Source organism: Pezoporus occidentalis, unplaced genomic scaffold (assembly GCF_034315485.1).
Source record: "Pezoporus occidentalis ecotype Australia unplaced genomic scaffold, CSIRO_AGI_Poc_V1 ctg65, whole genome shotgun sequence".
Classification (NCBI taxonomy): Eukaryota; Metazoa; Chordata; class Aves; order Psittaciformes; family Psittacidae; genus Pezoporus; species Pezoporus occidentalis.
Genome location: NW_026915998.1, coordinates 3,017,248 through 3,038,023, shown reverse-complemented (window position 1 = coordinate 3,038,023; position 20,776 = coordinate 3,017,248). Strand labels below are relative to the sequence as shown.

Genomic DNA, 20,776 nt, shown 5'->3' with positions numbered 1-20,776 from the left:
TTGAGTCCTTCACAGGAGCAGAAAGGTTCATCCTTACAATGACAGCAAGAATCAAAGATTAGTTTGGGAAAGGAATCAATGACAACAGCTGTTGGTGCATGCATTTGTGGGGGCATGTAAAGAGAATTAGCTCTAAGGAGACTGTTGCTCTTCCCACCCCCAAAATAACACTTTGCACTTCAAGAGGTAAACTACCCACACAATTGTCAGTTCTGGAGGAAGACAGAAGAATGGATTGCTGAAGAGCTACAGTGGAGTGTTCAAAAAGGAACACCGATAAGAAGAAACTGCTCCTTTCTTGGTCTTGAGAAAAATCAGGAACAGATCAAACTTGAATTACAGCTCTGGAATATAGAAATCAATAGACTAAAAAGAGAAAAAAAAAAAGAAGAGAGCTTCATGTAACAATGAGTGCACTTACTGGATACAAGAGGCCTGAACTACTACACCACATCCCACTTCAAGTTAGGGCCGAACAGAGGTAACACTTGGGGTGTAGGGGTGGGGAATGAAACCTGGTTCTGAAGTAACAGAACTGCTCTACACCCATGTAAAACAATTAAAATAGTTTGAGCAAGTACTTCTAGCTCTTGACACTGAACCTAAAAAGAAGTTTTCAGAAATGCTATTTTTTCTGATTTGTAGATAGGAGAAAAACCATGAAGAAATGTTAATTCTACTGTACAAAGATCCCCTTATTTCCTAGCCTACACTTTTTCTTTCTTTTTTTTTTCCCATGGACAAGTATGAGTCAAGCTCCTTGCCAGTCAACACCCACTCTCCAGTCACAGGAATATCAGAAGCTGTATCTGCTGTAAGATGATTTCCTAACACTTTATCCATAGACAAACCCATGCCTTCAAACATTCTACCAACATCAGTCTTAGCCCTTCCATCGTCCATTTTCATTGTGTTGTTCTGCAAGATCCAGTCCTAGTCCCTCTCCGTATTGTGTTATCTTCACTCCCATCCATTTTCACAAATGGTAATGAAAAGCTACTGAACACATGGCTCTCTTCATGCAACAATGGCTAGCTATTTTATGCTTCGAACTATTGAAGACACATGTCTTCATGTATATATACATACATGTATACACACAGACACACATCTCTTACGTATATATGTATTTGTATTTAATCCCCCACAAAATCCTGCCAAATAAAATGGGAGCGGATAAAAATGAGTCTTTGTAAGAACAGGCCCTTTAACAATAAACAACTTCATTAGATTCCATCTTCATCTGCCTCTTTTTAGCACTAAGAACAGTATCAGTACATAATTACTTTCACCCTAATGCAAGTCCTAACAGCTAAGAAATGCACAAGTATTTTTTATTTTTTTTTTTTTTAAAACTCAAAATACTTCAAGAAAAATAAGCAACATACCTCCAGCTGCTTGCTTGCTTCTTCATTTCTCAGGATCAGGGATAACTTGGTACGAAGACTTCGAAAGTGCATATCAATCAGCATATTTGCCCGCTTTGTTGTTACATCATTGATTGACTAAATTATTAGTAAGAAGAAAGAAAACACAGAGGTTTACACTGAACTTTTGAAACAAACCACTACCAATGATATGGCTAGACAGTGGTACTTACCAAAATAATAAGCTGGTGGTTTTCAGAATCGTACGTTACAGAAAAAGCTCCAACTGCCTTTTTGAAGTCCTTATGTGCAGACTCTTTGGCACACCTAGAAATAATAATACAAAGCTAAAAATAATAACCACTGCATTTATGGTTCACAGCCAGAAAGATTAATTTATTAATACAAAGAATATAAATATATCCTGTTCTTTTTTAGTACAGGTATTATTCTATTATCATTTTATTAATTTTTCTTTCATTTTCACAAGTAGGATTAGAAACATTTCTGAAATTTTCACTGTGTTTAACTATGAAATGCCAAACCAGTTAAGCAAGACTACGCTAAAAAGCTGTAACTGTTAAAATCAGCAAGTCCAAAATTCCAAATACACCATTAATCAGAATGATGTGTGACTTCACTGTAACCACTTCAGCAATCTAATGCTAAGTTTTGCTTCTCCAGACTTCTGTCCGCTTGCTATAGTGAACTTGATTACAATAACATTAACTTTAGAATCTTAGTATAAACTGAATTCATAGCTTGTTACGTGTTGAGGCAATAGATGTACCTCAAAGCAGAAAGTGATACGAAGGTAAAAAGTGGGAGTCAGTATTAATCTGAGTTTTAGAGCTATATTTACAAGAGAACAACATTTCAGATTCTGCAAGAAAATCACCTGTTTCTGTATCTTACTTTGGGAGGTTTGATTATTCTACAATATTCCCACAGCCATCATCAAAATGCATTATGCCTTACAATATAAGACAGTATTTTCTTTTGTTATTAAATATCAACTTGCACAGATTTCCAAATACTCTGTCAATGAAAGAGAGACCACCTGAAATTAATAAAGTTGACAAAGAATGGATGCAAATTAATCTGTGAACATCACTGAAGAGCTGGAAGAATAAAAATCTTAACCTGTACTGCACACAACCCTTAAAACCTTGAAGAAAGTATTCCCTCTCCAGGGTTCTTTGAAAATCATCCTCTCAATTTCTGAATTATGAGCATGTCCATATTTGTATTTTCTACCCTCTTACGTGAAAATTTTAAAAAATAATTTAGAGCAATAAAAAGCTTTTTCTTTTTCCTTCCTGTCTCAGGCTTGAGACGTTACCTTAAATAAACCTTAAGTAAGTTATAAAGAATTACATGTACTTACATTTGCCTTAAATCTTCTGGAACTGCCAGCTTGATTTTATGAAAAGTATCTTTTGTTGCAGGTTTATTGGGGTTCACAGATCTCAAACGCTCAATTGTGACGATTTCATTGTAGGTAGCATCACAGGCTGCATATTCTATTACGTAGAACTGATATAAAAACAATAAAATCATCCAAGCCACACATTTTATGACAAGAGCAAGTATTACACTATTAAGTACAAGGCCCTTTTGTTAACTAAGTCAATTTTGAACTTTTCAGGTTGAGGTTAATAGTAATTACAACAGCCCTAATCAAGAAACTCTTTGAAAATGAAGAGGGACAAGTTTAAAACACCATGCACATAAATGCTTAGAAAATAAGATAAAGTATAAGTAAATATAAAATAGATATACATATGCATATTCCTACCTCACCCTTTATCATTCTCACTTTAGCCAACCACCAACAGCAGGGTTCTTTTTCATTTGCCCTGGAATAAACCTAAACAAAATAAATAGATTACATATCTGTAGCATTTTAGAAGACACTGCAAAAGCTGACATTAATACGATGAGGAGCTCTGCTATAGGAACAAAATCCAGCTAAATATATTCGTACATAAAGTCTCTAAGTACTACTCAGCAAGCACCTAGCAGCTGAAATGTCTACTGCAAATACAGGTAGTATGTAGTTATGTATATAAGATTGTATAAATAAATAATATTGTACCCAGTAACTAATGGGCATTAGTTACTTCAGTCTTGCATACAGTCAGGGGAAAAAAAAATAAATCAGCCTTTTATACCTGTTAATACTTAATCAACAATATTTCTACTTGTTATAGGTCTGATGAGGTCCCAAGAGTGGGTGAAAGTGCAAGGACACATCCACACTTCCTCAGCACGTGTATGTGGCACATCCACTCTAAAGAAGTTTAGTGTTTTTCTTAACTTTGAAATAAAAATTAACTTTAAACAGTGTGCAAACAAATTGTAAATCTTTTAAAGTAATTACACGAATCAACTTCATTTTGTAAAGTAAGGAAGTTTCAGGAATGTGCTGCAGTAAAGCCACTCCCACTTTACATACAAGTATTCACACACTCACATGTATTTTCATATTTTACATACATACACCTGTAATACAGATTATCTCATTCAGCTTGATATTTTGGTAATAGAGGCTTTACTGACTTGTAGCTGAAGAACTGCAGCATGGCCTCTATTTCTAGACTAATTCGGTTCTGATAAAGAACTGATCTGTAATCAAGCCCTGATCATGTTCGTAAATCAGCACAGAGGTCACAGCACATGGAATTCCACAATGGCTGTAGGTCATAATCTTTTTGTTGACATGCTTGACACTGTGTGTTATGTAGTACTTGGAATCAAAAAAGGTGACATCACATAACATGGAAGCAAACCTTCCTCTGGCCTGGCTGACCATTCTTCATCCAGTGTTCTCTCACTTCCCAGCACAAATTTTGTAAAAGGATCAAACATACCTCTACTTCATCACTTTCATTTATGTCTTTATTATAGCCCGCAGGTGGTGGAAACCTCACATCATGGAATGGTATTTGTCTCTCTGGTTGCCAGCTACAAATAAAAATACAGTGAATGGCCTTTAACATTTTTACCTTCTTTGTAAACAGAAATTAAATATTTTCAATCCATTCATTTTATGTTTTTAAATTCTGTGGCATTTTTGCGCCTCTATGTATTAAAGTTCCAATGCATATATGAGGAAAAATGCACCAAAATTACCATTATGCACCTTAAGTGAATCCCTCATGCTACCTACACTGTTATGAAACCTGACGGCAGCAGTTTTTACTCTATTTACATTTACAGGTTTAACCTCAATATACGTTAAAAACCATTTCCTAACACATTTGGGCACTTCCTTCAAAACAAGCCTGTTTCTTTTTTTTTCTGGACCTACTATATGCTATGAAAACTTGATCATGATTCAGCCTGAACAGAGTATTAGTTTTCAGTTTCTTTAACAGAGACTGCATAAACTGAGCATAACAAGAAAAGATTATTTTTAAAGAAAACAGAATACAATTTCCCAACTACAACAGATGATGCTATAATAAAGAACTCACAACAAAAAGTGGATAGCAATGTATTCTTTCCTTCCTAAAGGAAATGAAGCCTGAACTAAATGGTATAATGGAAGGTTGACTTTTTATGCCCTGGAATGATGGGAAAGGAACATAATTTCATTTCTAACTTAGACAACAGGTATTTATTATCTCTTACCTATAGAACAAATTCTGTAATAACAAAATCTATTATATCTAAAATAAGACATTAACATGAGAGAGGCAGTCATGTACCACTGCTGGTTTATTTGCACATGGGTTGTCTTCATGTAAATTTAATAATATGCCTATCATGCCAACATAACCCATGTTACTATATTTTGTACTTAAATATATTTGAATTATTAAAAACAGTTATACAGAAATGTCACAACATAGTAAATATCAAACATAATTCTAAAACATGCTAGCGGCAAGCTTAGATTATCTAAAAGATACTACTTTACATTATTAAGTTACATTTGGGTTAATTAAAGGCAAGGTCAATACTCGACATTTATAGGTATAACAGAAGCAATACACTTACTTGTTTTCAAATGCAACTGTTATGGAATCTTCATGCACATCCTTTACAAATGCCTGTGTAGAAAAAAAGGCATAAATATGGTAGGTTTACAGATATTAAAAAAAAATTAAACCTGTACAACACCTTCCTTTTACAGATACTGATTAAACTTAAAATTTAAGTATGCTTTCAAGTCAGCCTTTTAAATTTTGCAACAGACTTATATAAAACTGATGGCCGATAACCACCTTGGTTTCATGACTGCCAGCATACTGACTGTCTGAACTCAGTATGCTGACAGACAGACAGAACAGCCGAGCTATACATGAATTCTTCCTACTATTTACAAGTAACGAGAAAAAAAGGTTAAAATGATTGACTCTGTATAAGTACTTAAAAAAAAAAAGCACACATTAAAAATCCTGTCTTTACCTCAAAGTAAATGTGAGCATCACACTAACAAAATTCCCTATTCCCATTCCATACAGCCATTTCACCAGCAGCTTTCCCCTTATTTACTTCATCACACTTCACTTCCGCAGCGCACAAACTTCAGATAAATGCCCTGCAGCCTTCCCTCACTTTTCTTCTGCAGGACGGATAGAGTTGTGCCAAGTCTCCCATGCAACCAAAGTGGATACAAAACTAAGATTCAATACAAAGAAGGCTTTTTCTGCCTTATGTTCTCACCTGAGGTTTAACCAATTTTCAGCTTTGAGCCCAAAATGTCATAAAATGTCATTCCCCCCCCCATTTACAGAACAGCAAGATCAACACCCAAAAATCTTCAGGATTTATCAATGAAAATATTTTTTACAGCCTCAAATAATAGAGGTCACAGGGAAACCAGGGATTAAAAGATTAGTTTGGGTGGGTTTTTTTTGTTTCTTTTTAAAAAAATATGCCTATGAAGTTCTAAAATAATAAAAATTGAAGTACTAAATAATCCACCAGTATTTGTCCATCTGTAGTATATCCTTGCAATACAGGTAGATAAAAGTCCATGAGCAAGACTGAGTATAAAGGTTTGTTCTACCAATGGAGATCCGTCTCAACAGATTGAAAAATTCCCAGTAAATTGAAACCAATTTTGCAATAGCTACTGCTTCTGAAGAAGCATTAGTTAATGAACTGTGGAACACTTATCTCTCCTTGCATTTCAAGTTTCCAAGACAGTTAACAGCTCTTATATCTTACAAGAAGTTAACAGTTTCTTTCTTGTATGGAATCTAAACAAAAGGTTTTAAAAATTCTTTCAGTATTATTCCTTTTATAAAGTACTACAACATATTTCCTGAGTTGCAGCAGTATCTTGGTAGCAAAGGAAAGCGATACTTGATGACATACAGAGCTCCCAAGAACTGGTCATACTAAAGATCAGCAGTAGTTGTACAGTTGTGTCATTACTCAAAGACATTCATCACAAGAAAGAAGTGCAAAACTAGTTAATAATCACAAAACAACTAATGCCACCTTGAAGTCAAAGCAAAGCCACAACGACAATAGCAAACCATGGTTTTATAACTTGCTCACCTCTCAATACTGTAAGAATAAGGTGACTGGAAAGTTTATTACTGCTAGCAACCAAAGGAGATTTGAAACACTCCTTAATAGTATTTACATACTTACATATTTCAAAATCCCAAGATATTCCCTTCCAAGAGGATTACAAGCATAGTTGCTATTTTAATTGACATGATACAAAACAGATTTAAGACCACATCTTGGGATGATGATGATAGTAGTGCAGAAATGCTATTTACATGAAAAGGCAACAGAACACCCAGTTGACCATTATGGTTACTGAACACCTAATGTTTCATATTGCTGTGTGTTCCATAATCAGAACTAGATACACACTTGACAAGTACTATGGTAGTCCTGACTCATTTCACAACATTACACACATCACCTGCAAAGGCTCCACCCACATTTCTTCCAGCGTTAGCCATGTGCAGCTCTGAAGCACCTATCCTTACAGAGGTAGCAGAAATTGATGCCTTTAATATCTCAAAAGGACAATAATCACTACCAAGTATTTTGACGACTCCTTCATGGCAAAGACTGGAAAAGGATAGGACTTTGTATTATTAGTAACACCGGAGGCAGGCAAAAGCAGAGACTGTTTTATAAAGTAAATCCAATAGAAATGACACCAAGAAGGAACACTTCATGGCCTTAAAGAAAACAGGTAAAAGTAACACAAAGCTATGCCCTGAGAAAGACTTTGTTGACACATTTTCTCATGAATTTTCTCATAGTCATAAAACAGAAAAAACAAAAACACACAGAAAAAAAAAAAAAAAAAAAAAAAACCAGAACTACCCCCCCAAAAAACCCACAACCAAATAAAAAACAACACTTCTGCTATGAAAGATCTGTAAATATTATAGAAAATGACAGAAAACTACACCAAGTCATCTTGAGTAGAATCCTAGTGAATACAGCAATATAACTAGCTAGTGTTAATAATACCAAAACTTACCATTATTAAGTAAACTAGATGGTGATACAAATAAATCTAAGTTATCAAGTTAAAGACTAGCCTAAGAACTGTAAAAAGTCCAGTACTTAAGTTATCTGAAAAAAAGTAAAATTTGGGACACATTGCTAGATGAAAAGAGTATTAAACTATGCTCTCTTTAAAACTGATCTTCAACATTGCTTTGGTCACAACACAGAAACCTGAAGGATCCTGAACCAGGAACATTAAGGATGACGGCTGACCATACAAAAGTAGCACCAATACAGACATTGCTAGAGAAAATTATAAAACTGCTGTAATTTCCTTATGACAAATTCAGAACCCTCAATCACAGAAACAGATGGAGTACCTGATTTTCACTCCAGCTTGGCCAAAAAAGTTGATGTCATAACACTGCTGTTTGCCTTTTAATTTCCAGTCAAAATAATGAAAAAAAAAAAAAAAAAATCACTGTAATAACTACAAAGTGAACCATGCATTGCCAGGTAACTGATTTCCAGCGTGCAATATATACAATACTTCTGCCTCCCTCCATCTGAGAGTTACACTTAAAAAACAATTAACCAGACAAAATATACTAACAGCCTAAATACTTGGCTGTCTAGCCCCATCTACCCATAGAAAGGTGGTTTTCCTGGTCCTCCAATTTCTTGTGACACGGAAAAATGTCAGATACTTAACTCATCAGTTTTTCATAGTCTGCGTCATAGCAGCATGTCAATTTTCCTCCAGCATAAACATATATGTAGAAAGTAAAACATACTTGGCCTCAGAAGTATACATATATATCGCGAAGTACAAATAAAAAATGTTTTGAAACATTTATAAGCTTTCATGAAAAAAATTAATACTTAACAATTAATGCCTTTGAAAAACCAAAATACAACCTTATCAGAACTTCTGTTTTCTTTATTCTGTAATATGTGTAAAATTATATACAATGCTAAAAATGAGACTTTTAACACCATAAGCCGAATGCACAGACATAGGACAAGGCAGCCCTTGCGTCAGTAAAGCCAAAGAAGTAGTACTGATTTCACACAGAATTATGAAAAGTACAACAAGCATTCATAGGTCATTTCTGAAACAGAGTATAAGATAGGCTTGAAAATTCAAACATTAAAGTGCATATATGCGAGTTTGAAATGCACACCCAAAAAGGGACAGAACACTGGCTATGGTGAATGTGAAATAGATGAAAACCATTAAAGCATAGATGAGAAGTATTAAAAACACAGTGAAACTAAATGGAAGTAAAATGAGGGAATGGGATAGTGAAAGGCGATAGCAGCTATCACTATCACTAGCAGCAGAGATACCAAAAAAGAGTACACAAAAAGAAATCTGAATCTATGACAAAAAAGTTTGCTTGCACTTCTGTGAACAGAAGCGCATATTGCAATGGCTAAGGTTGATTCTCCTTCACTAGTGGGGGGGAATACTAATAAAAAAAATTAAAAAAAAAAAATCACATGCTGTAATTTTTCTAAATTTGACTTTCAAATAAGCCATTAACTTCTCCCTCCATGCTTCAGGCATAAGTAAAAAGTTTACAATACAGTAACGGAATGTCATTTCTCAAACACATGATCATTCCCATTCTAAAGGCTTACATGCTGAAGATACGCGCTCAATTTTACAGGTTTTTTGATACAAAGTAAGAATTTCTGGAAACACCAGTATATTTGGTTGTTGGATTTTTTTGTGCTAAATGGAATGACAGATACTTCAAAGGAACAAATAAAGGCTCTAACTGCCATGAATTCTGCTGCTTTAGTCTGCTCACATCAGATGCGAGCACTGTCTACCATTTTAATAAAGGAGGATAATTAACTGTAAGAACTGAAGGTAGAGAAAATATGTTTTTTAAGATTTAAATAATGTTGATGCAAATGTGCATTTAGTGTTAGTGTGACAGCTATGTTACATTTCATACCTGTTGGAAGGAGAAAGTCAAAGGGGAACTCATGTGGCTAATCAAATCTGAGAAAGGCAGGCCATACAAAGAAATAGGGAAGGAAGAAAGAGTCACAGAATGGTAATGGAACAAGGGACAAGGGTACAGGCTATCATCCTCAGAGGACTGAGTTTGTGAACATACAAAGAAACTGGAGATATTTTTGTAGGTCTGTATGGAAAAGTGAAAGGAAAGAAAAAAAAATTATACGGAATGCAACAGGAGGCCAAAGGAACTGTAGAACTAAAGAAAATTAATGATTTTGTCAATTGTTGCTTCTGTGAAGAAGAAGAAAAAGAAAAAAAGTGAAGTACCTATAAAACCAAGGAAAAAACAGCTAAGTGCTGAAACTACCAGGGTAAGAAGTAGAAGATTTTTAACATTATAGAGCAAGTAGTGGCAAAAACTGGTCACAGAGAACATACAGGTATCAACAGCAAACATCACTCCAACCTGTCTGTGTCATGAACAGGATGATTTCCATTATTTAGCAGAGGATACAAGAGAGAATCACTCCCAAACTGGAGAAGAAAAATCAGTCCCATCCTGTAACAGCATCCAGTATGTCCCCTTTTCCAGGGAAATATCTAAACTAGTTGTGGAAAGATGAGACAAAGGACTGCCTATTAGTCCTCCAAGAACGATGCAAGAACTTCAAAAACCAATTTACTACACCTGTGTAAGAAAAGATGTGAAAAATATATGCCCAAATAGTGCACATCTTCAAGATTTAGCTACTTTACTTGTGAACTGTTAAAAGGCAGTTCCCTCCCCGTAGGATTCACATTTGGTTGTTTGCTGGACCTTCTTAAAATGAAGAAGGGAATCTACCCCTTTCCTTCCAAGAATTCTGGGCCCAGCAACACATCAAATCATGACTAAGCATCTCTAGGTAGATTGTCCATTATCCCTGAATCACGCTCATTGACTGCACTGCACTTATCATAGAATAATTCATCTTAGCCAATGAGAAAAAAAAGTCATGAAAGTACAATACATTCACCAAGAGATATTTTAATTCCATTCAGAAAGAACTAGTCTCCACTACAGCAATCACACCAACACACTCCAGTACTCTGTGAAATGTAGTGCACCTGACCAGTATGACATTTTAATTCAACCCTTCTACCCTCAAGACATCTCCTAGGTTTTTGTGTGGAACATGATCCCTCTAGTTGTACCTCTGAATGTGCTCTGGATCAGGTCCCACAAGTAACACAAGCAGAGAAAAGACTGTTTTATTACTCTCAGTAGGGCTTAAGTGACAACTAGGCACCAGTTTTGTACTGTCAAGATCAAGATGCTGCTGGGAACACTTAAAACCAAAACTAAGTGCTTACAGACTTGCATTTATAAAGCTCTCAAAGAGAGCTACAAGGAGGATACAAAAACCTCAAGTGGTGACTGGGTGCCTACTTTTGCCATTTAGTCCCTTTATGACTCCAGCAAGCTCATACTCCTTCACCCTCCGTGTCTTAATATTAAGATAGATGCATGTTTTTCCAAAACATTTACATATTCTGATGAAAATCTTGAGAATTATCCAAAGCCAAAAAAAATTATCACAACTTATTTGCAAACCATGAGATTGAATAAATGAATTGGTTTGCTTTTGGCTTGTTTGCAGTGTTACTGCTGTACAACATTTCTCACATGGCTGCTTAAACTTTTTAACTTAAAAAAAATAAATCATCTTACAATTAAATCCACACTTGACATCATCACACACCTCTTGTTTAGCCAAGTCAACTGATTCATTTTGTAAACAAATTCCCCATCCTCAAGATGGGCATAGAACTCCCAAGAAAATATTTCAATAAATTATTTAATAGCAGAGTGATACTCGGACACCACAATGAAAAATAACCTGTGCTCAATAGTCAAGTAAATTAGGCTAGACAAAAATTTCCGATTTATACTGAGCAATCTTACAGGAAGGTTTAAAAAAAAACCCACAACCCAAACAAAAAAAAAAAAAAAAATAAAAAAACTCCAAAATTTCTTTAATAATAATAAAAAAATCATGTTTAGATTTCTTAAAAGGCAAGCATAATATGCAACTTGGAAGCAACATTTGTATTAAAACCTGGATATACTAAATCATAATTAATGAAAAAGCTCCCATGAACGTACCCTCAAATGAAATTTTCACCGACACCACAACCAGAAATGTTGATATGTTACAAACAAAAGGGGTGCAGGACCCCGAAAATAGAAATTTAACCAAAAAAGTTATAGAAGCTTTCAACTCTTGTGGGTTTCTTTGATAATTTTTTTTTACTATAAAATGCACAATTTTTATCATCATCAATTTTGCGTGATTGTGTAAGTACTCCCATATAATTTGATACAAGCTTCATTATAAGTTCTCTTGTGCAACCTTTTTATGCCTTCTGTTTCTGAGCAAATACTTTGTCTTTAATAACATAGGAATGATTTTTTTGAAGTCCTAAACAATGTAATACCAGGAAACAATATACAGATGTATAACTTCGGCCACAACACTGCAAACCCACAGGATGCTTATTTACCATATTTATAGACTTGCTTCAGACATACATTAAAAAAATAAAGGAAAAAAGAAAAAAATTATTTTCAGAAAGGGTATTATCACATGTATTTTAAGAATAAGCTTCCAAGAGGTATTGTTTTCTTCAAAGCACTGTGAACTGTTGGAACTGTATCATTTGGATGGCAACCTGCCTTACCACCCTTAACATCAGAGTGTGAAATTCTACCTGTTACTTCATTGCTAACATAAATATTGGATGCCGCACAATAGCTAGGCCCAATTTTTAAAGTACCAGGAACATTTAAACTATGGTAGACTTGCAGAAACCAATCCATGACTATTTCTGGTATGTTCATAACATGTCAATGACAGCAGGCCCAAACAAACTGTGTCCAAGTTTTATTTTCCTGTGAACAGGGTAAACCCACAAATCATACCCTATCAATACGCTGATGAGTAGAAACCAACTCATGCAAAGCCACATGAATACTACTCATTATTAACAAAAACATTAAGCACCCAGCATATACAGTAAAGGCTCAGTGATGGCTTTATTCAGGACCAGCAACAAGGGCTTAGGAAAAACATGGAATGCCATTAAGTAGTTTCAGTAAGAAGTACGTTTCATAATCAAACGTATTTAGCAACTCAGCACGTATATATATTTGATCAAGCAAGGTATTCTTTAATATCACTAGGCAGTACCCTCTGCCATGGCACTACACGAAGGAATCCACGACAGCGTCTTATCATGAACGTGTACTTAACAAGCCTCCCTCCCCCTTCCCCCACCTTAAACGCCGTGCACTATCAGTGCGGCTCTCCTGAAAACCTAAGAGAAAGACTTTCCTTAAGTAGCGACAAAAGCTGAGGATTTAGCAATTAATGGCCCATCCCCAGCCCTGATCCTCGCTTCAGCGTCAAGGAGGCGGCGGCCCAGGGCTCTCTTAGCCTCCCGTCGCACACCGGCGGCGCCAGGGCCTCCCCTTCCCACAATAGGGGGAAGGCCCAAGGCCTTCTCAGCCGCCGGGGCCCTCTCTCGTCTTCCCTCTCTCCCTCCTCACCGGGCCTCAAGCTCCTCCAGCCCTGGCGTGGCGGCTGCCCTCGGCTCCTCTTACCCCAGAGGCCCGGCTCCCTCCCCAGACACGGAGAGGACCCAGCCGAGGCCTCCACCCCTGCCCTACTCTTCCTCCTCCTCCTCCTCCTCCTCCTCCTCCTCTCCTTCCTGCCCCGGGGCCTCCGCTTTCCCTCAGAGCGGGGAGGAGGAGCCGCCACCGCCGCCGCCTCCTCCTCCTCCTCCCGTCCCAGGCCCCACTCCCTCCCCTGAGGCCCAGCGAGCACCCGGTACCTTGTAGAAGGCCCCGTTGGAGCCCCGCACCTCCACCACCAGCTCCTCCATGTTGTGCCGCGGCGCCTCGGTGCGGGAGACCCAGGCCCGGCGCCTCCTCCCTTCCCTTTCTCTCGGCGCAGGAGGGGGAAGAGCAGCAGGAGGAGGAGGGGTGTGTGTGCGGGCGGGTGAGGGGAAGGGGATCTCGGTTCACCGCGAGCGCGAGGGGGTGTGGCTGGCGGGGGGCGGAGGGAAGACCGCGGCGCGGGGGGTGGAGGAGACGCTCTGCTCGGCAGCGCCGCCGCTGCTCCTCGGCTGCCCGGAAATGAAACCGAAACGGTTACCGGCGTGGGGGGGAGCCCGTTTCGAATGTAAACGCTTGGTCCGAGTCACGTGACGGGCCGCCGAGGAAGAGGGTGGGTTGGTGGGGAGGGGGGGGGGGAGAGGGTGAGAGGGGCGGGGCGGAAGAGCCGGCCCCGGGCGGCACGCGCCGCTCGCCCACCGCTTAACGGCCGGCTCGTGCGCAGCCGCAAGGGGCAAGGGGCGGCCGAGCCCGGCAGCTGCGGCGCTCCTGAGTGACTCTCCCGCGGGCCAATCAGAGCTCGGGATGTACCCCGCGGGCGGGCCGGGCCGGGGTGCGGCCTGCGGCAGGCCCTTGCTAAGGGCGGTGGTGTCGTTTGGCTGTAAGGCGGCCAGGTCGGGGAGGGTGGTGTTGAGCCTGTGGGGTGAACGGACGGGGCCGGGAAATGGCGCTTGGGAGCCTTGGTGTTGCCGGGACACAGGGAGTAGGCGGCGGGAATGATGGGGCCGAGAGAGCGTTGGAGCTGCCGGGATGGCTAGGATGAGGCCGCGGCCTGTAGGGTGCTAGCTCAGGTCGCTGAGGGGCGCTGCAATGGATGGCCGCCATGGCAGGAGTAGAAGGCCCAATCACGTAGTGATGTCAGCTTGTGCTATGGTCAGGAGTGAAGAATAAAGTGTGAGTTGCTGTGGTAGTCAATGGGTTCTGCACTAGCATGTGGTCTGGCTGTGTGGCCGAGGCTGCTAAGTGCCTCACAGGATGCCATCATATAAGATGAACAGACCTGTTGACCTGCAAGGCTGATAGGCTCATCCCTCTGCTTCTCCATGTGAGAGTTCAGCTTTGTTCAACAAGATCACCATGTAACACTATTATTTTAACTACAGTTAAAACACTCATGGGCATTTTAACTCCTGAGGTTTCATGACAGCAAAGCATAAGATAACTGCAGGTGTGGTTCACCATAGAGTCTGGTGGTGAGTGTTTTAAAGTGCTGTATCTGTGATGGAGCATTTACAACTGGAAGTATACTGTCACAAAAGCTGCTTGTTCAGCCTGTCGTTAGACCTGCAAAAACATCAACACTATCTCCCTGTGTGTTGTTTTTTTTTTTTCAATCAACTAATACAGAAAAAAAAAAACCAAACCCAACCTACTTCTACCATTACCATCAAAAATCACAGCATATTGCCATGGCTGTGATTTCTCCAAATAAGTGTGTGATGCCCTCCATATGTAAACCATGGGGTGAAATTCCACACCTACTGATGAATTTTCAAAACTCTTGAAATCAGTAAGCCTATGATTTTGTATTCTTTTTTTACATCATGCTTCAAACATTGCAAATGAGTGTTTCTCGGTATGCTGCATTTTACATTTAAGCTAAGAAAGGGTATATGGTATTGTTAGCCACCTGAACTTTTCCTTTCTGTTTATTTTCTTAATGTGTGACAGATTTCAGAGAGTTGCCTGTGGCAATCCCTGTATACTATGCGGTCTTCTGCTTATTTTGATGCTTACTGTATTGCATTCACAGCATTAAAGTAAATTTACTGGTATGACTGCTATGTAGTGTACCTTGAAGGGAAGGTGTTCGATTCTCTTTTCATCAGATGTGGATACGCTTTTAGCAAATTCTTGAGTACAATGAAGGGTCAATTCAATCTAGTGATTCAGATGATGGCCAGCTGTGCTCATAGAACAAGCAGTCATAGGGTTGGCTTGCTTGGGGGTGGCAGAGGAGGACCGAAGAAGGAAAAAATTAAAGATGAGCAATGACCCAAGATTTGTTTATGAATAAAATCACACCAGAGATTTTACAGAGTCTCCATAGAGAAGTTCAGCTTTACACCTCTCTTGTAAAGTCACCTGTCTTGTGATTTGTTCGTTAGAAATACTTTTTAAAAAGTAGAAATTGTACAAATGGTTCAAATCAAAATTTCAGCAGTCTACCAGGAGAAATGCTGCCCAACTCTAAAACAAAGTTAGCTGAAGTTGTTCTGTTTCAGTTTGTTCTGATTTTTCTTTTTGGATTCATCATTTGTCATGATAATTCTCTTGTTAATAAAATTGGTTGCTGTCACACAGGCAGATTATCTCTGAGCAGACAGAATATAAAGGTGTCTAATTTAGCTCTGACTCCCAGTGGTGATTTCACCACTTCCCCTAAGCTAAAAGCTGCTATACTGTATAATCTTCCCTAATGCTTAACTTAAATTTTCCTTGCTTTTGCTTAAATTCAACATTTTTTGTTTTGTCGTGACCAGTGAATGCTCTAATCCTTTTCTACTTAATGAGGAAATTTACATATTTCCAGAGCACACTTTCAAGTTTTTCTGCTGATTTAACTATTAACCTTTCCTCTTATTTTCCGGATTACTTATTGGTTTTGCTATTTTAATTTGAACTATCTTAAGAGTTACCTGTCCATCCCTTCTGAAATGTGTTTGCAAATTAACTAGTTCTTATGTAGACTTAGAGTAAGCTAAGTCCTAGTAAATGTTTATGTATTTCAAATGCATGAGCTAGATCCTAGTAAATGTGTCTGTATTTCAAGTGCAATGACATTATAAAAATACATGTCAGTAATTCCATTAGTGTCTTTAATATTAAAGATAAAATGTTTCTTAATTTAAATGTTAGACTTCGTTTCTTATTTATAATCTTAGTGTTCAGTCATACTGTGCAGTGGCTGTAGGATTATAGTAAAACCAAAATTCCCCAGCCCTGTACTCCCCCCAGGTTCTTTCATATTCCAAAACAGTCTCAACTCACCTGTTCCAAGTCTTGCTCTGCTTCTGTTTCTTACTCAGATCTACACTACTTCGTGTTTTGCAGACTGATCCGATAACTGGAAGGTATTTGAGGCACTCTGTATTTGGATACCTCATATCACTAAAATAAAAAAAAAAACCCAACACACCATTTTGACTTCTATTCAGTCAAATGCTTCCTTAAATATTTGTAGAGAATATAAGAAAAAGGTCTCCTCCCATCTTTTCCTCATTAGGAAAGTTGAAGGACAGAAAGCTAAGTTAGTTACTTCTGAGGGCATATCATAGTCCTGTATCCTGATCAGCAGCACCAGATTAGCTAATACTGTTTCCCTAGGATTTGTATTTTGAGTATTCCAGTTCTTTTCTTTGTCTGGTGGTCTTCACCAGGAAATGCTAGCTTGGATTCGGTACATTGAAGGAGTTAAACATTTAAAATGTAGCCATCAACACTAGCCTTTCAGAACAATAGCAACAATCAGAGCTTTTGCCCTCCGTGTACTGAATTGCTTATGAATTGATTTGTGAAAGACCCTTCATATAGCCACCGGGGTTAGAGTGACAGGAGCAAGCGAGTATTTTTCCTCACCTGGTGCTATTTACCTGAAGGCTTGGTCAGGGACTACAAATAAGAGTTATTCAGGAAACATTCTTTTTTAAAGATGGTAATCCAATTAACTATTGAAGACTCTCAATAGAATTTTATACAATTCTCCTTATTTACACACCCGTTTTGGCCTTCATCTAAATCTTGCCAAGGTTCACAGAGATTTTAATTCAACTTTTCAAATGTTTTCCTGCTGCATCGCTTCAGACAGGAGCCTTTCCTGGATGACTTCTTTTCCCCTACATCTCAGCATGCCATACAGATGATATTTGGACTTCTGCATTTCTGTCTAAGCCTGGTAGTCCCAATGTATGTATCTCATTTCTGATACTGTATTTGATACTTAGAAAAAAAGATTTTGCTTTTCATCTGAGATACATAGGATTTGAGTTACTTCATTTAGACCAAACAGTTCTGACTGTTGCCTTGTTAGTTTATAGCGGTAGCCAAAAGTTTCAAAAGGTAGGAGGCTGTCACACTAGTTTAAAGGCGGTCAGATGCGTGTTTCTTGTTGGTTTGCAATACAGTCTTGATAAATTGCCTATCTGAAACAGTGATGTTGTAATAACTTGGTCAGCCATGGGAAGAAGCAGTTACAATCAATAGAAATATAAAGATGAAAAACTTAGCCAAGGCTGCTTTATGATTAATCAATAATAGCTCAAGGTTGAATATAACCAAAGTATTGCAGTTTTATTAGCTTGTCCTTAACTAAAGTGATGCCCAGAAATTATATATATCGAAATCAGGATGAAGAACAGCAGGTATTTTCAGAACTTGTGAAGAGAAGCTGAATAAATGAGGAAAGATTTGCAAGTGTTACTGTGTGTGTACAAGAAATCAGATTATGCTGTGCCTGTTCATTCAGTTCTTTGAAAAGTTAATGTGAACTATATCTGGGAGCCCTGATAAAATACACAAAAAGGTAGTGTTCACATGGAGAGGCAATGAAAGTACAACCATTACACAAGGACAAAACCAAATACTGTTAAATGATTGAAACTAAAAATCCTTCATTACATGTATTGGGCTGGTGGGTAATCTTTGATCTTGTAAAAAGAAGATCCAACTAATCTCTGTGGTTTATCTGTCAATTACTTAAGTGATACTTGGTTTGACTCGACTGTTGCTTCTGTAAGTCATCAGTCTTCCTCCAAATGTATAGTTTTTTGTGTAGTAAATTCAGAATAGATAAGCATCCAAGGTTCATTTTGTCACAGATTCTACTTCAGTGTAGATATATGTTTCCACTAGTGGTTTTCAGTTTCTACCGTATACTGTGTCTTTGTGACCTGAATGTAGAAGGAAGCCTGAGGGATTTAAATCTACTTTGTGCGTGCAGCGCAGAAGCTTCCCAGTTTCACAGAGAAGAGTCAAAGAAGTAAACACTGACATCTAAACTTCATAACATTATTAAACATTGTAACTTACAAAAATAGAATCTTCTAAAAATATGTATTTTTAAAATAGTGCCTGCCATCACGCTGCAGCTCAGTTTGGTCTTCCAAAAATCAACTATCATTGTCATTCAACTCACCTGTGAAACAATTGTCTTGGAGGGTAATGTTTTTCTTACTTACTCCATGTTATGTTTATGTTATTTGCTGAAATAGTGAGTCTCATTTCAAACTAATAGTTATTTGTGCATTCTTCTAGACCAATATCTGTATATCCTATTGTCAGTCTGCAACTCTCAGTAGCATGTTTACTTTCTTCTTTTTGAATATCAGGAGTGAATTTAAAAACACGCTGTGTAGCATTATGCTGCCTGATTATCTGGTTTCATCCCCCACAGATTTTGAGTTTCTATCCAATTCTCTTGTAACCCCACAAATGTGTTTATTAGTATATTAAGGCTGCATGTTACTTCATCTGCAGAAGTATACTGACATTGTAAACAGTCTGTGTTATAGACACTCATGTTCATATGAGTATAAAAGTATATGTTAGTTTCTTCAGCTAATTCTGGTTTTATTAATCATTAACCAAATCACATTTGAGATGAAAGTGAAGAGTTCTTGGATTAAGTGGGTCTTGAAAATGAATGAATTAAAACAAGAAACAATTACAGAATTCTTGGAGTACAGCTGGTTAGAATGCAGTGCAAGAGAAATGTTCTGTTCTTTTCATGTGGTCAGTATTAATAACTGTAAATGTAGAGATGATCCTGTACAGTATGCATGCTGGATGGCATTGTATGAATCCTATATGGTAATCAATACAGTAGCCCTCATTTCGGTTAAGTGAGTTTTAGTATGAACTCATAGCTCTTAATAGTTTATATCTCTGGAAGCTGTAGACCTTATCTATGGTCTTCATGAGTATATTGATGATGTCTTTGAGAACAGATTGGTGCATTAGGAGTTAACTCACCCGGCTTGGCATTGGTTCATAGATTTAAGAGTCATATCCAAAAGTTAATGTTGTCGAAATAGCTGTGCTGCACTTGAGTGTCCTGAGAGTGAGGGAAGTACAGCCCTCTATTTCAGTGGCCATAACTGGAACCTTAGATGACAATTCAGATGACAGCTGTGCTGTAGACATCTACACTTAGATGAATTTTGCATTATGAGCCTTTACTAACCTGCTCCTATATACTTGTCAAATGGGAGCATTCATCAGCATCAATGCCAAAGATGGAATTTGTGAGTTTATTAGGGCCTACATTTCTAGTCAATCTAGAACATAAAGTAATTTGTACAATAGATAAACATTTCTAGACTACTTCACATCTAATTCTGTCATACAGAAGGCAAGCATATTTTCTAGCACCCATGTTAATCAACTGAACATCAGGTAATGATTGTAGCAGTGCATTCATTTTATTGTTTGTATAAGCAGGCCATAACAATAGGTTTCAGAGAGTGTTTTGTAGGTTGGATTTGTCTCTGGAATGGTTTTAATCAAACTTTTTTTTTCCTGTCATTTTTTTTGATACTTTATAGTTTTCAGTAACTGCTTTGAATCAAGTCCATAGGTACGTATAGCATGCCAAAAATAGATTATTCTCAAGCCTCGATTACAATTACCACTTTGGATTTCTGTATCATTTACTACTTAAGTGGTTTACAAGCAATTACAGACTAAGTCTTCCAAAGTCTCTTGGAAGGAGCATTTCCTGCCCCACTTTACAGAGAGAAAAGTAGCATCAGAGAGGATCAGATCTTGGTCCACAACATTCTGAACACCCACCTCCATGAAGTGCAGGAAGGAGGCTGCTCTGCTGGTAATCTGGCCTTGTAGCCAAGCGAGTGAGGTTTATATAGTTGGAGAAGCAAAAAGAGGCAGAGGAACCTGTATGAGTACATGGAATGGGGAAGGGAATGTATGCAGTAAAGTAGATAGATAGGTACGTGGTTAATCCTCGTTATGGATGGAGAGCTGAAACAGGCTCTGTAGTGCATACAGGTGGCTGTTGTACAAAAGTTGGACAATACCAATTTAAACACTGTTGAACATGAGGGG

General features: G+C 38.0%; 1 protein-coding gene and 1 long non-coding RNA gene across 5 annotated transcripts in view; one reads left to right on the top strand and one right to left on the bottom strand.

Annotated features, from left to right (window-relative positions):
- FMR1 (fragile X messenger ribonucleoprotein 1) overlaps window positions 1–14,015 on the bottom strand; it is a 33,580-nt gene extending 19,565 nt beyond the window's left edge. The window contains exons 1-7 of one of the 4 annotated variants that reach the window (XM_062640422.1): window positions 13,654–14,015; window positions 5,373–5,425; window positions 4,241–4,334; window positions 3,166–3,237; window positions 2,755–2,903; window positions 1,601–1,694; window positions 1,389–1,505 (exon numbers count right to left, since the gene is read on the bottom strand). In XM_062640422.1, the coding sequence (XP_062496406.1) occupies window positions 1,389–1,505; window positions 1,601–1,694; window positions 2,755–2,903; window positions 3,166–3,237; window positions 4,241–4,334; window positions 5,373–5,425; window positions 13,654–13,704 (630 nt within the window). In that variant the 5' untranslated portion in view covers window positions 13,705–14,015. The remainder of the gene's footprint in view (window positions 1–1,388; window positions 1,506–1,600; window positions 1,695–2,754; window positions 2,904–3,165; window positions 3,238–4,240; window positions 4,335–5,372; window positions 5,426–13,653) is intronic. The other 3 variants (XM_062640423.1, XM_062640425.1, XM_062640424.1) reach the window with 3 other exon arrangements.
- A 1,058-nt stretch (window positions 14,016–15,073) lies between these two features.
- Window positions 15,074–16,567, top strand: LOC134174989 (uncharacterized). The gene is made up of 2 exons (XR_009968856.1): window positions 15,074–16,419; window positions 16,460–16,567. It is a non-coding gene; the product is annotated as an uncharacterized LOC134174989 (long non-coding RNA).
- The last annotated feature ends 4,209 nt before the right edge of the window (window positions 16,568–20,776 follow it).